Consider the following 15,720-nt stretch of genomic DNA (forward strand, 5'->3'; position numbering starts at 1 on the left):
AAATAATTGTAGATAAAATAACAGGATGCAAGGGAGGGGTTGGGTTAAAAATAATCAGAAGAAAGTGCAGAAAAATAATCAGAAGAAAAGGTTATAGATAAAATAAATCATGGGTTGATCATTGAATCTAGACAATATGCTTATGGGAGTTTGTTATCCTATCTACTTTTTAACTTTGAAATTTTTCATAATATAAAGTTAAAGAAAAAATTGTTCAAAAATAAATACCTCTCCTTGTCTATGTCAACTGTCTACATAATATACTTCATTAAAAAAAATTTCTTCCATCCTTCATTTTTCCAAACTTTCTGACAACTTAGCATTTAGTTTTATACATTTTTCTGTGTTTACTAATACATGTTCTAAGTGTCTACATTTATATTTAAGTACTGGCATTTGTTCTTTTTCCCTTTTTATTATAAATTCTATGAAGGCAGAAATTATGTTTTTAGTGCTTTTCTAAATATCCCCAAAGGCTCATCCAATGTTCAGTTGATTATTATATATTTAATAATCACGGGTAATGTCTGCAGTGCTAGGCTATGTACAACGTCAATAAGATTTTGGACTGTCAGTAAAGAACCTATAATGTGAAAAGAGAAACTTATATTTGTGTTACTATTCTACATTTACCTTAATGAATTCAAGTAAATCTGAAGTTACTATATTTTTATTATTTAGAAACCAACTTTGATCCAGCAGAATGGGGGAGTAAGATAGAAGACCGCTTCTATAATGATCATGCATTCGAGGTATGGTCCTTTGAAGCTATTGGATTTGGCTATTTCTTCTCTCTGTCAACAGCTAGTGATTATTAGGCAATCCCCAGAATTGTGAGAATTATGTGAGGAGGCATCACAAATAGCTTATTAGATCTTTTTAATTGTGCTGGGATTTTTTTATGAGAATATTTTTCTAAAGTATCTGAGTCATGTACAGATATTTCACTTAAGTTTAACAATGAACACCAGGAAGAAGGTGCTTAAAAGTTATGAATAATTATTTCATCATTTATTCTTCAAATGTTTTCAGCATCACAGTGCTAAGCAATAGCAGGTACTCCACAAATAATTACTGAATTAATAGATGATATTTCATAGACCAAAACACTATTAGTCCAATTATTTCATTATCATTGATATTATATCATTTGTACAATAGACTGGTTAGAATTAAAGATGGTAATGGTATAGTTTTTTCAGAGTCTGAGCCTATCTTTCTCTTCAGCAGCTTTACAAAGACAGCTTTCTCAACCAAGTTTCCTCAAAAAAATTAAGGCCTAAACCAAAGGCAAATTGCATGTAAGGAATCAGTGTCCTGCTTTGTATCTAGAGTGGTTCTGGTTAGGTACCATCCTTGGGAGAATTGAGAAAAGAGCCACTCAAAACATTCTCTGTGTTCCATGGTTCAGATAATGAATGCTGGTTGAGAAAGGCTGTGTGGTATCAGCATTATTGGCATCAACTGGAAACTTGATAGAAATTCAGAGTCTCACAGGAAACATGAAAAACAAGGAAATATGACACCCCAGAATGAACACAACAATTCTCCAGCAATAGATCGTAACTGGAATGAAATTCTTAAAGTCTCAGATAAGGAAGTCGAAATACTGATTTTTAAATATGGTCAGTGAGATGCAAGATAAATCTGAAAACCAATACAAAGAACTCAGTGAAACAATTCAGGATATGAATGAAAAATTTTACAAGGGGATAGATTTTTATTTTTTAAAAAACCCTAACATAAGTTCTGGAATTGAAGAATTTATTGAAGGAAATGTAAAATACATTCAAAAGCTTTAACAATAGACTAGACTGAGTAGAACAAAAAATTTTTAGAACTTGATTACATATCTGAAACAATCCAGTAAGACAAAAATAAAAAAGAATAAACAAAGCCTTTAAGACATTTGGGACAACATAAATCAGCTGAATATTTGAATTATTGGTATCCCCGAGGACAAAAAGATCAGAAGGCTTAGAAAACCTATTTAATGCAATAATAGATGAAAGCATCGCAAGTTAAGCTAGAGATTTAAACATCCAGATATAGGAGGTGCAGTGATTCCCCAAACAAATACAATGCAAAAAAAAAAAAAAAAAAAAAAAAAGGTTAGCACATTAGAATCAAACTATCTAAAGTCAAAGAGTGAATTCTAAAAACAGCAAGAGAAAAACATCTCATCAACTGTGAGGGAAACCCAATCAGACTAATAACCATACTTCTCAGCAGAAACCTGACAGGCCAGGAGAGAATGGGATGAAAATTCAAAGAGCTGGAAGAAAACAACTATCAGCCAAGAATTCTATATCCAGCAAAATTAGCCTTCATAAATGAAGGAGAAATAAAGTATTTCCCAAACAAGCAAATGCCGAGGGCATTTGTCTGTACTAGACTGACCCTATAAGAAGTCTTCAAGGAAATCCTAAACTTGGAAGCAAAAAGGTGGCATTTAGCATCATGAAAACACATGAAAGTATGAAACTCACTGTTAAAGCGATCACACAAAGGAGGAACAGAAATGAATCAAATGGCACCACTACAGAATTCCACCAATCCACAGTGACAAACAGTAAGAGAAAAAGAAAGAAATAATGTATAAAATAACCAGAAAGCAATTAACAATATGACAAAAGGAACAAAACTCTACATATCAATAATAACTTTAAACATATATGGATTAAATGCTCAACATAAAAGCTATAGACTGGCTGAATGGATTTCTTAAAAAAAAAAAAAAAAAAAAAAAACATGATTCAACTAAATGCTGCTAATAAGAAACTCACCTTACCTGTAAAAACATATAGACTGAAAGTAAAGAGGTGGAAAAAGATATTCCATGCCAACAGAAACCAAAAGCAAGCAGAAATAGCTATAATTATATTAGGTAAAACAGACTTTAAGTCAAAAACAGTAAAAAACAACAACAAACAAGTTTATTTTATAATGATAAAGGGATCAATTCAGTAAGAGGATATAACAATTGTAAATATATACACACCCAGCACTGGAGCAACCAGACTCATTAAAAAAAAAATTACTATGTCTAAAGACAGAGGTAGACTACAATACAATAATAGTGAGGGGCTTCAACACCCCACTGAAAGCATTAGGCAAATTATCTAGACAGAAAATAAACAAAGTAACTGATATCATTTGACTGTGTCCCCACCCAAATCTCATCTTGAATTGTAGTTCCCATAATCCCCACATGTTGTGGTAGGGATGCAGTGGGAGGTAATTGAATCATGGGGGGTGATGGTTTAATAAGGGGCTTTTCCCCCCTTTGCTCAGCTCTCATTCTCTCTCCTGCCACCCTATGAAGAGATGCCTTCCACCATGATTGTAAGTTTTCTGAGGCCTCCTCAGCCATGCAGAACTGTGAATCAATTAAACTTCTTTTCTTAATAAATTACCCAGTCTCGAGTATTTCTTCATAACAGCATAAGAACAGACTAATACAGTGATTTTTTTTTGAGGCAAAGTCTCATTCTGTCACCCAGGCTGGAGTGCAGTGGCACAATCTCAGCTCACTGCAACCCCCGCCTCCTGGGTTCAAGTGATTGTCTTGCCTCATCCTCCTGAGTACCTGGAATTACAGGTGCATGCCACCACGCCCAGCTAATTTTTGTATTTTGTATTTTCACCATGTTGCCCAGGCTAGTCTCAAACTCCTGGCCTCAAGTGATCCATCCACCTCTGCTTCCCAAATTACTGGGATTACAATCATGAGCCACTGCTCCCAGCCTAATACAGTAAATTGGTACTGCAGAGAGTAAGGCACTGCTATAAAGATACCCAAAAATGTGGAAGTAACTTTGGAACTGGGTAACAGGCAGAGGTTGGAACCATTTGGAGGGCTCAGAAGACAGGAAAATGTTGGAAAGTTTGGAACTTCCTAGAGACTTGTTGAATGGCTTTGACCAAAATGCTGATAGTGATATGGACAACGCTAAGGTGGTCTAAGATGGAGATGAATAACTTGTTGAAAACTGGAGTAAAAGTCACTCTTACTATATAAAGAGACTGGCAGCATTTTGCCTCTTCCCTAAAGATCTGTGGAACTTTCAACTTAAGAGGGAGAATTTACGGCATCTGGCGGAAGAAATTTCTAAGCAGCAAAGCACTCAAGAGGAAACAGATCATAAAAGTTTGGAAAATTTGCAGCCTGATGACACAATAGAAAGCAAACCCCATTTTCTGGGGAGAAATTCAAGCTGGCTGCAGAAATTTGCATAAGTAATGAGAAGCTAAATGTTAATCACCAAGACAATGAGGAAAATGTCTCCAGGGTATGTCAGAGACCTGCACAGCAACTTCCCATCACAATCCTGGAGGTGTAGGAGGGAAAAATGGTTTCCTGGGCCAGACCCAGGGCTCTCCTGCTCTATGTAGCCTCGGGACATGGTGCTCTGTGTCCCCAGCTGCTTCAACTCCAGCCCTGGTTCAAAGGGGCCAATGTACAGTTCAGGCCATTGCTTCATAGGGTGCAAACTCCAAGCCTTGGTGGCTTACATGTGGTGTGAGCCTGTGGGTCCACAGAAGTCAAGAATTGAAGTTTGGGAAACTCCACCTAGATTGCAGAGGATGTATGGAAACACCTGGATGTCCAGGCAGAAGTTTGCAGCAGGTTCAGAGCCCCCATGGAGAACCTCTACTAGGGTAGTGCAAAAGGGAAATGTGAGATCGGAGCCCACATAGAGTCCCCATTGGGGCACTGCCTGGTGGAGCTGTGAGAAGAGGGCCGCCGTCCTCCAGACCCTAGAATGGTAGATCCACCAACAGCTTGCACTGTGTGCATGGAAAAACTGCATACACTCAATGCCAGCCCGTGAAAGCAGCCAGGAAGGGAGCTTTACCCTGCAAAGCCACAGGGGTGGAGCTTCCCAAGGCCATGGGAGCCTACCTCTTGCATCAGCACACCATGGATATGAGACATGGACTCAAAGAAGATCATCTTGGAACTTTAAGGTTTAATGACTGCCCTGTTGGATTTCAGACTTACATGGGACCTGTAGCACCTTTGTTTTGGCCAATTTCTCCCCTTTGGAGCAGGTGTATTTATCCAATGCCTGTACCCCCATTGTATCTTGGAAGTAACTAACTTGCTTTTGATTTTACAAGCTCATAGGCATAAGGAACTTGCCTTGTCTCAAATAAGACTTTGAACTTGGACTTTTGGGTTAATGCTGGAATGAGTTAAGACTTTGGAAAGGCATGATTCTGTTTTGAAATGTGAGAGCATGAGATTTGGGAGGGCCAGGGGCCAAATGATATGCTTTGGCTGTGTCCTCTCCCAAATCTCATCTTGAATTGTAGTTCTCATAATTCCCACATATCATGGGAGGGATCTCGTGGAGGTAATGGAATCATGGGTCGGGGAGTGGTTTAATAAGGGGCTTTTCTCTCTTTGCCCTGCTCTCATTCTCTCTCTTGCCACCCTTTGAAGAGGTGCCTTCTGCCTTGATAATAAGTTTCCTGAGGTCTCCCCAGCCATGCAGAACTGTGAGTCAATTAAACCTCTTTTCTTTATAAATTACCCAGTCTCAAGTATTTCTTCATAGCACTATGAGAATGGATTGATACGATAGCACTGGACTGAAACCTGACTTTAAGCAAATGGACCTAACAGACATTTACAGAGCATTCTACCCAACAACTGCAGAATATGTATTCTTTTCATCAGCACATGGAACATTCTCAAAGATAGACCATATTATGTTAGGGCACAAAACAAGTCTCAACAAATTTTAAAAAGTCAAAATAATATCAAGTATCTTGTCAGACCACAGTGGAATTAAACTAAAAATCAATACCAAGAGGAACTTTGGAAATGATACAAATACATGGAAATCAAACAACATGTCTCTGAATGTCTATTGGATTAAAAAAGAACTTAAGACAGAAATTTTTAAAAACTGTTTGAAACAAATGAAAACTGGAAACACAACATATCCAAACCTATGGTATACAGAAAACGTAGTGCTAAGAGAGAAGTCGATAGCAATAAATGCCTACATCAAAAATGCAGAAAGATTAGAAATTAATAAAGGATGAACCTCAAGCAACTTGAAAAGCAAGAACAAACCAAACAGTGGCAGAAGAGAGAACAAAGATCAGAGCAAAACTAAATTAAATAGAGACTAAAATAACAATACAAAGGATTAACAAAACAAAAACTTGGTTCATTGAAAAGACAAATAAAATTGATAAATGGCTAGCTAGACTAACCAAGAAGAGAGAAGACCCAAATAAACAAAATCAGAAATGAAAGAGAAGACATGATAGCACAGAAATACAAATGGTCATCAGAGACCATTATGAACAATTACACACTCACAAACTAGAAAACTTAGAGGAAATAGATAATTTCCTGGAAACATACAACCTACCAAGATAGAACCAGGAAGGAATAGAAAACCCGAACAGACTAATAACAAGTAGCAAGATTGATTCAGTAATAAAAATCTCCCCCACCCCAACACCACCAAAAAAAAGCCTAGGACTGGATGTATTCACAACCAAATTCTACCCAGTTGTACATACAAAGGAGAATTAATACTAAGCCTCCTGAAACTATTCCAAAAAATTGAGAAGAATGGATTCTTCCTAACTCATTCTATGAAGCCAGTATCACCCTAATACCAAAATGACACAAGGACCCAACAAAAACAGAAAACTACAGACAAATATTCCTGATGAACATAGATTCAAAAATCTTCAACAGAATACTAGCAAACAGAATCCAACAGCACATCAAAAAGGTAATATACCATGATAAAATCAGTTTTAAACCAGGGATGCATGGATGGTTCAACATATGCAAATCAATAAATGTGATACATCACATCAACAAAATGAAAGACAAAAACCATATGCAGAAAAAACATTTGATAAAATCCGACATCCCTTCATGGTAAAAAGCCTCAACAAACTAGGCAGAGAAGGAACATACTTCAAAACAATAAATGCCATATAAAAAAATCCCACAGCTAATATTATACAAAATGGGAAAAAGTTGAAAGCAATCCCCCAAAGAACAGGAACAAGACAAGGATGCCCATTTTCACCACTCCTATTCAACATAGTACTGGAAGTCCTAGCCAGAGCAATAAGGTAAGGGAAAGAAATAAAAAGCATCCATACTGGAAAAGAGGAAGTCACATATCTCTGTTTGCTGATATATATATGTATATATATTCGGAGATGGGGTCTCACTCTGTCATCCAGGCTGGAGTGCCATGGTGTAATTATAGCTCACTGTAGCCTTGGCCTCCTGGGCTCAAGGGATCCTCCCATCTTAGCCTCCCAAGTTGCTAGGACTACAAACATGTGCCACCACACTGAATAATGTTTTTGTCTTTTGTAAAAACGGGCTTTTGCTATGTTCAGGCAGGTCTCAAACTCCTGGCCTCAAGCGATCATCCTGCCTTGGCCTCCCAAAGTGCCGGGATTACAGACATGAGCCACCATGCCTGAATCCCAATATAATCTTATATCTAGAAAAATCCAAAGACTCCACAAGAAAACTCTTAGATTTGTTAAATGAATTCAATAAAGTTGCAGGATACAAAATCAATGCACAAAAATCAGTAGCATTTCTATACACTAATAACAGTCTAACTGAGAAAGGAATCAAGAAGGCAATTCCATTTATAATACCTTTAAAAAACACATAGGAGTAAATGTAACCAAGGAGGTGAAAAAGCTGTACAAGAAAAACTACAGAACACTGATGAAACCAATTGAAGATGACACAAACAAATGGAAAAACATCATAGGCTCATGGATCAGAAGAATTAATATCTTTAAAATGACCATACCTTTCTAAACAATCTACAGATTCATTGCTATCCCTATCAAAGTACCAACTCACTTTTCACAGAGTTGGGAAAAACAATCCTAAAATTCATATGGAACCAAAAAAGAGTCCAAATAGCCAAAGCAATCCTGAAAAGGAAGAACAAAACTGGAAACATCACATTACCTGACTTCAAATGATATTATAGGTTGGTGCAAAAGTGATTGCCATTTTTGCTCTTTCAGTGGAAAAGACCGCAATTACTTTTGCACCAACCTAATAATACAAGGCTATAGTAACCAAAACAGCATAGAACTGGTATAAAAACAGATACATAGATCAACGGAATAGAGGAGAGGAGCCAGAAATAAAGCCATGTACATATAGCCAACTGATCTTTAGCAAAGCTGATAAGAACATATATTATGGAAAGGATATCATCCTCTTCAATAAATAGTGCTGGCAAAATTGGAGAGCCATATGTAAAAAAATGAAACTGGACCCCTATCTCCCATTGTACACAAAAATCAACTCATCATGGATTAAAGACTTAAACATAAGACCTAAAACTATAAAAATACTAGAAGAAAACCTAGGGGAAACTTTTCTGGATATTGGTCTAGGCAAAGAATGTATGACTAAGACCACAAAAGCACAGGCAACAAAAACAAAAATAGACAAATGGGACTTAATTAAACTAAGAAGCTTCTGCACAGTAAAAGAAATAATCAACAGAATGAAGACATAAGCTGTTGAATGGGAGAAAATATTTGCAAACTATTCATCCAAGAAGGGACTAATATCCAAAATACACAAGGGAGTCCAACAATTCAACAACAACAAAAAATAAGTAATCCCATTAAAAAGTGGGCAAAGGGCTTTGGGAGGCAAGGCAGAAAGATTGCTTGAGCCCAGGAGCTTGACATTAGCATGTGCAACATGTCAAAACCCATCTACTCAAAAAATTAGCCAGATGTGGTGGTGTGCACCTGTAGACCCCAGCTACTTGGGAGGCTAAGGTGAGAGGACCACTTGAGCCCACAGGCCAAGGCTGTAGTGCACTCCAGCCTGGGCAACAGAGTGAGGCCCTGTCTCAAAAAGAAAGAAAGAAAGAAAGAAAGAGAGAAAGAAAGAAAGGAGGGAGGGAGGGAGGGAGGAAAAAGTACTTGGAAAAGGATATGAATAGAGATTTTTTTAGAAGAAGACATACAGATGTCCAACAGGTATATTTAAAAATGCTCAAAATCGGCCGGGCACGGTGGCTCAAGACTGTAATCCCAGCACTTTGGGAGGCCGAGACGGGTGGATCACGAGGTCAGGAGATCGAGACCATCCTGGCTAACACCAGGATGTTAAACACGGGGTTTAGTGAAACCCCGTCTCTACTAAAAAAATACCAAAAAAACTAGCTGGGCGATGGGGCGAGCGCCTGTAGTCCCAGCTACTCGGGAGGCTGAGGCAGGAGAATGGCGTGAACCCGGGAGGCGGAGCTTGCAGTGAGCCGAGATCGCACCACTGCACTCCAGCCTGGGCGACAGAGCGAGACTCCGTCTCAAAAAAAAAAAAAAAAAAAAAAAAATGCTCAAAATCACTAATCATCAGAGAAGTACAAATCAAAACTACAATAAGATATTATCTTACCCCACTCAGAATGACTATTATGAAAAAGACAATAACAGATACTGGCAAGGATGCAGAGAAAGGAGAACTCTTATACAATGTTGTCAGGAATGTAAATCAGTACAGCCTCTAAGGAAAGCAGTATGGAGATTTCACAAATAACTAAAAATAGAACGACCATTCAGTCCAGCAATCTCTGTGCTAGGTATCTACCCAAAGGAAAATAAATCAATACATCAAAAGATACCTTCATTTTTATGTTGTTTGCAACACCATTCACAACAGCAAAGATATGGAATCAACCTAAGTGTCTGTCCAATGGATGAATGAATAAGGAAAATATGGGATATATACACAATGGAATACAATTCAGCCATAATAAAGAATGAAGTCATGTCTTTTCCAGCAACGTGGATGAAACAGGAGGCCATTATCTTAAGTGAAACAAGCCAGGCACAGAAGGACTTGTAGTGCTTGTTTTCATTCATAAGTGGGTGCTGAAAAAATGTGTTTAAATGGGCATAGACAGTGGAATGATAGATAATGGAGACTCAGAAGAGTGAGGAACGGTGGGAGAAGGGACAATAATGAGAAATTGGTTAAAGGCTAAAATGTACATTATTTGGGTAACTGACACCCTAGAAGCCCTGACTTGATCACCAATCAACACATGTAACAAAATTGTACATGTACTCCATAAATTTGTACAAATATAAAAGAAAAAGAAGAAATTCAAAGTATTGGGCCCCACTCCAGGTCTACAAATCAGAAGTTATATTTTTAAGCGATCACCAGAATAATTCGTAGGTACATTAAAATTTGAGAACACTGCTCTAGACAACTGAGGTAGTACTATTAGCCACAAAGCACAGCAGATATTAGAACTGAAAAGAATTAACAAAGTTCAAGTTTTGGTGGTGTTCTCCAGTAGATTTGGGGAATTTCCTGAAGAAGGAGCTGTCACTTATTACACGAGTTTGAAAGTGAAGTTCCATCCATTTGTGCCTGCAGATATGGGTGTGTTCTGTGTATTTCCATTTTACTAGATTCTCTGTGCTCATGTTTTATTTGTATTCATGCTTTATCGATATCAAAGGAATAATGTTGAAAAATGTTAAAATCCTTGCGTCACATAGCAATTTTGGGGTGTTTCTTTTTTTAATTTTAAAGGCTTTATTGATTAACTTATATATTCTTAAATTTTGGTTTGATGGGTTAAAGAAGCTCTTTCCATAGGTGTGAATTAGCAATGGAGGAAGACTTAAATAGCCACGTCAAAATAGGCAGAGGTGGTTTCTCCTTTTATATTTGAATCATAAAGCAAAACTCCACAGCAAAAGTTACTTCTTTGACTAGTTTTAATCCATAAATGTCACTAAAAAGTCAATTTGATGTCACATTCTGGAAGACAATGTTATTTATTTTATTCCTATTTTAGAAACTATTGGAACCTCTTTTTTATACTTTGTTCAGGATTCATTACATCATCTTACCAACTTTTAGTATAGGACAGTAGTTTATTTTTAACATAAAACAGTGGTACACACATTCCAAAGGCAACAGATCAAACATTTTTGCCAATTATTTGGTCTTTAATATTTGTTTACACATATTCCCTTAAGAGCTTTTATTATTTCTTCTTGTTTCAATGTATTTTCCTTATTAAAAGATAAATATGTAGTATTTAATTCCCCCTATTTCTCAGTAATTTAAAGTAATATTTCATTACTTCTAAGCAGTTTGATATAAGATTTTGCTATTTTGGAAACATTGCTGATTTGGCTCTCTTCTATCTGTCCAGGAGCAAGAACCACCTGAGAAAAGTGATCCTAAACAAGAAAAGTCTCAGATATCTGGGAAGGAGGAAGAGACATCAGTCACCATCTTAGTATGTAATATTTTTCATGTACTATTGGATTCCTACAAAGAATGATATTGCCCAATTTAAAATTGAACTCTAAATATGAATGTTTGTTATCTTTATTGTCAAAATTATGATTTTACTTTTCCAGATAATTAACATCAGTGATAAACTAACTGGTAGATCATTTTCAGCCATGTCTTTTATGATCAAAAACTCATTTTTCCCTTAAAAATTAAATCTTATTTTTCAAGATTGTTCATGGATGGAAAAATCTCCCTATGGGGAAGGGCAGACAGAACTCACAGCCCTAGTCATGATCCTTCAGATTCATCTTCCACTTTGGGAATTTTTCACTAATTGGTGCTGTCACCACTACACAATGGCAAATGTTCAGAAATAACAAAAGGAAAAATCACAGGGAATTACATACAGCCAAAATAATGGCTTTACAACAATGTGGCTTATTTATCTTCCATGCATAACCCTCTACAAAAATGCCTTTGTGCCTGATGTACTACATCCAAGCAGTCAAGACATAGCAGAGGCCAGGTGCAGTGGCTCACGCCTGTAATCCCAGCACTTTGGGAGGCCACAGGCGGATCACGGTGAAACCCCATCTCTACTAAAAATATAAAAAATTAGCCAACTGTGGAGGCGGGTACCTGTAGTTCCAGCTACTTGGGAGGCTGAGGCAGGAGATGGCGTGAACCCAGGAGGCAGAGGTTGTAGTGAGCCCAGGTCGCACCACTGCACTCCAGCCTGGGCAACAGTGCAAGACTCCTCAAAAAAAAAAAAAAAAAAAAAAAAAAAAGAACATACCAAAGTCCACCCTCAAAAAGGCCTATGTTCGGTAATGTCACTTTAATAACTTGAAGTCAGCAACAGTGAGAATATTAAGACCATGGCAAGCACTGCAAATCAGGGTTTTTTTTTTTTTTTTTTTTTTTGAGACGGAGTCTTGCTCTGTCGCCCAGGCTAGAGTGCAGTGGCCGGATCTCAGCTCACCGCAACCTCTGCCTCCTGGGTTCACGCCATTCTCCTGCCTCAGCCTCCCGAGTGGCTGGGACCACAGGCGCCCACCACCTCGCCCGGCTAATTTTTTTGTATTTTTAGTAGAGACGGGGTTTCACCGTGTTAGCCAGGAGGGTCTCGATCTCCTGACCTCGTGATCCGCCCGTCTCGGCCTCCCAAAGTGCTGGGATTACAGGCTTGAGCCACCGCGCCCGGCGCAAATCAGGGTTTTGTTTCTTCTGGAGAGCCAGTTGTTAAAACACTTACCAGTACACTATTGTCTATATTCTTCAGACTCTTGTGGACTAGGCCTCATAAGAAGAACTCACTCTCTACAGTGTCGAAGTTCAAACTTCTGAGTTCCTTTTTATGTCTCAGGTCCCAGGTAGTTGCCCAAGAACTGGCAGCCAGAATGGATATCCCCTCAAGGAATACCCTACTTCCTACCCAGTGATGCATTGCTTTTCCCTATAAGATTTACAGGTGGCTGGGCGCGGTGGTTCAAGCCTGTAATCCCAGCACTTTGGGAGGCCGAGACAGGCAGATCACGAGGTCAGGAGATCGAGACCATCCTGGCTAACCCGGTGAAACCCCGTCTCTACTAAAAAATACAAAAAACTAGCCGGGCGAGGTGGCGGGCGCCTGTAGTCCCAGCTACTCGGGAGGCTGAGGCAGGAGAATGGCGTAAACCTGGGAGGCGGAGCTTGCAGTGAGCTGAGATCCGGCCACTGGGCTCCAGCCTGGGCGACAGAGCGAAACTCAGTCTCAAAAAAAAAAAAAAAAAGATGTACAGGTTATTCAATTGTATTGTTTTCTGTTATATTCAATTATATTCAATTTCCATTGTATTCAATTATATTCAATTGTACTCTAAAGATTCATGCATTTTACTGTCTGTAAATTTAGAGCTAAAAATTTATAACCAATTTTTTTAAAAAGAGGGTATGTGCCAAAGTTCAACCAGCCATGTTAAAACTGACATTATTGGACTAAATGGATTTTATTCATTTACTATTAGGTTGTACTGAAATAACATTACATTAAGATATAACAGGAAGATTAACATTAAGATGTAACAAGAAGTCAAGCAAGAAGGGAGTTTTAATTTCCTTACATCTTTCATAGGTGCTCTTACACAGGTTTTCATGAGTTTGAGTTTGAGCAGGGATCTCATTGATTTCAAACTTGAGTGTATATTTGTTTGCCTCTATTAGGATGTCGTCTCGAAGAATTTTGTACCATTCTGTTTGCATTTAAAAGTTTAAGAGCTAGATTTGTCTCATTGCTTGAGCAACCCAAAGGTCCATTAATATGAGATTGAGTAAATATTAAATAAAGGTACATCAGTATAATATAATGATGTCATAAAAAAAGAATGAGCAGAGTTATACACTGACTAATAAAAAAGAAAAAGAGAAACAAGATATATCGTTACATGGAAAAAGTAGCTGCAGAACTCTGTGATTAGCATGATCTCATTTTTAAAATAAAAAGGCATATATATATATATACCCATATGAATATATTTGCATATAGAGAAATTTTGGAAGGATGTAGATACTCAACTCATAATAATGGGTATCTCCCAGGAGCAGGATTTGGATAGAGGGAGAAAATTATCACTGCCAGTGACATTTGAGTTTTTAAAGTGTATACATGTCATTTCTATAATTTTAAAAGATATATTAAAAGCTATATATTCAATGGTACACTGAAGATTCATGCATTTTACTGTCTGTAAATTTAGAGCTAAAAATTTATACCCAATTTTTTTTAAAAGAGGGTATGTGCCAAAGTTCAACCAACCATGTTAAAACTGACATTATTGGACTAAATAGATTACTCTTTGGCACCTCACTTTAAATGTATGACTATGATTAGCTAATCATTGAGAAATTGAGAAGTTATTCTAATTCATTATATATAATTGTGATTATTTTGAAACGTAACATTTACTATTCTTTCTCCTTAACATTTTTACCATGCCTCAAAGATTCTTTCTTGTCCCCCCCAACCCCCCCAAAAAATGTTATTGCTCAGGAAACTTTAATAGACACTATTTTGGGGGAAAGAAAGTTGGCAATGATCTTTCGTTGCAGAGACATATTAAAAGATACGTCTTTTAATATCTATCTGTATTCTTCATACTCCAGACTCTTGTGGACTAGTCTTCATAAGAAAGAAGAACTCACTCTCTACAATGTCGAAGTTCAAACTTCTGAGTTCCTTTTTATGTCTCAGGCGAACAAAATGCTGCTATTTTGGCATTTGCCTTTTGGTACATATACAATGTGACAATATATGAAATTCCCTCAGGAAGCAACAACTCTCAGATAGTTGCATCCCTAAATTGATTAAATTCATTGCATTATTTTTATGGCATCAAAAATACGGCATGTTTAAAGAGTCTCTTACTTTTTCTCCTTTCGATGAAGGACTCTTCTGAGGAAGATAAGGAAAAAGAAGAGATTGCTGCTGTCAAAATCCAAGCTGCCTTTCGGGGACACGTAGCCAGAGAGGAGGTAAAGAAAATGAAAACAGACAGTCTTCAAAATGAGGAAAAAGAGGAAAACAAGTGAGGACACTGGTTTTACCTCCAGGACACATGAAAAATAATCCAAATCCATCAACCTTCTTGTTAATGTCATTTTTTCCTGAGGAAGGAAGATTTGATGTTGTGAAGTAACATTCGTTGCTGTTGTGAAATTCTGTCATGAGCATTTGTTTAATAAGCATACTTTTGAAACATGCCACTTGAAGATTCCTCTGAGATCATGAGTTTGTTTACACTTGTCTCAAGCCTATCTATAGAGACCCTTGGATTTAGAATTACAGAACAAAAGCATCTGAGATTACAGAGATCTCAGAGGTTATGTGTTTTAACCATTATCAAATGAATAAATCCTCTCTATCACATGCCCCAAAAATGTTCTTTAGCTCCTGTTTCACTCCTAGTGATAAAGAATTTCACTGCTTTTTAAGGATAGTCTATTTAATTTTGGAATTTTTAGAAAGATAAGCTGGGACAAAAATCTGCCTCCTTCAGCCTGGCCCACATGGTGAAACCCCATGTATACTAAAAATGCAAAAATTGGCCAGGCATGGCGGCGCACACCTGTAATCCCAGCTACTTGGGAGGCTGAGGCAGGAGAATTGCTTGAACTTGGGAAGTGGAGGTTGCAGTAAACCGAGATTGCACCACTGCACTCCAGCCTGGGCGACAGAACAAGACTCCATCTCAAAAAAAAAAAAAAAAAAAAAAAAACCCTGCCTCCTTGTAAGTTTAAGCCACTGGCTTTCATTTTTCATACATGTATTCAATCATTTATTGAAAATGTATTGAGCACTATTCATGTGCTGGGAATTAATAGTGAATATTTGTTCTTACACTCATGCAATTTACAATTCTTTATTGTTTTGCTCT

The 15,720-nt window shown here is 37.5% G+C and overlaps 1 protein-coding gene across 1 annotated transcript in view; it reads left to right on the plus strand.

Moving 5' to 3' along the window:
* The window catches only part of SPA17 (sperm autoantigenic protein 17), a 22,441-nt gene extending 7,218 nt beyond the window's left edge, over nt 1-15,223 (plus strand). Inside the window, exons 3-5 of the mRNA XM_023208529.1 lie at nt 682-752; nt 11,223-11,309; nt 14,732-15,223. Coding sequence (XP_023064297.1) covers nt 682-752; nt 11,223-11,309; nt 14,732-14,875 — 302 coding nt within the window. The 3' untranslated portion in view covers nt 14,876-15,223. The remainder of the gene's footprint in view (nt 1-681; nt 753-11,222; nt 11,310-14,731) is intronic.
* The last annotated feature ends 497 nt before the right edge of the window (nt 15,224-15,720 follow it).

This window comes from Piliocolobus tephrosceles, chromosome 13, assembly GCF_002776525.5.
Source record: "Piliocolobus tephrosceles isolate RC106 chromosome 13, ASM277652v3, whole genome shotgun sequence".
Classification (NCBI taxonomy): domain Eukaryota; kingdom Metazoa; phylum Chordata; class Mammalia; order Primates; family Cercopithecidae; genus Piliocolobus; species Piliocolobus tephrosceles.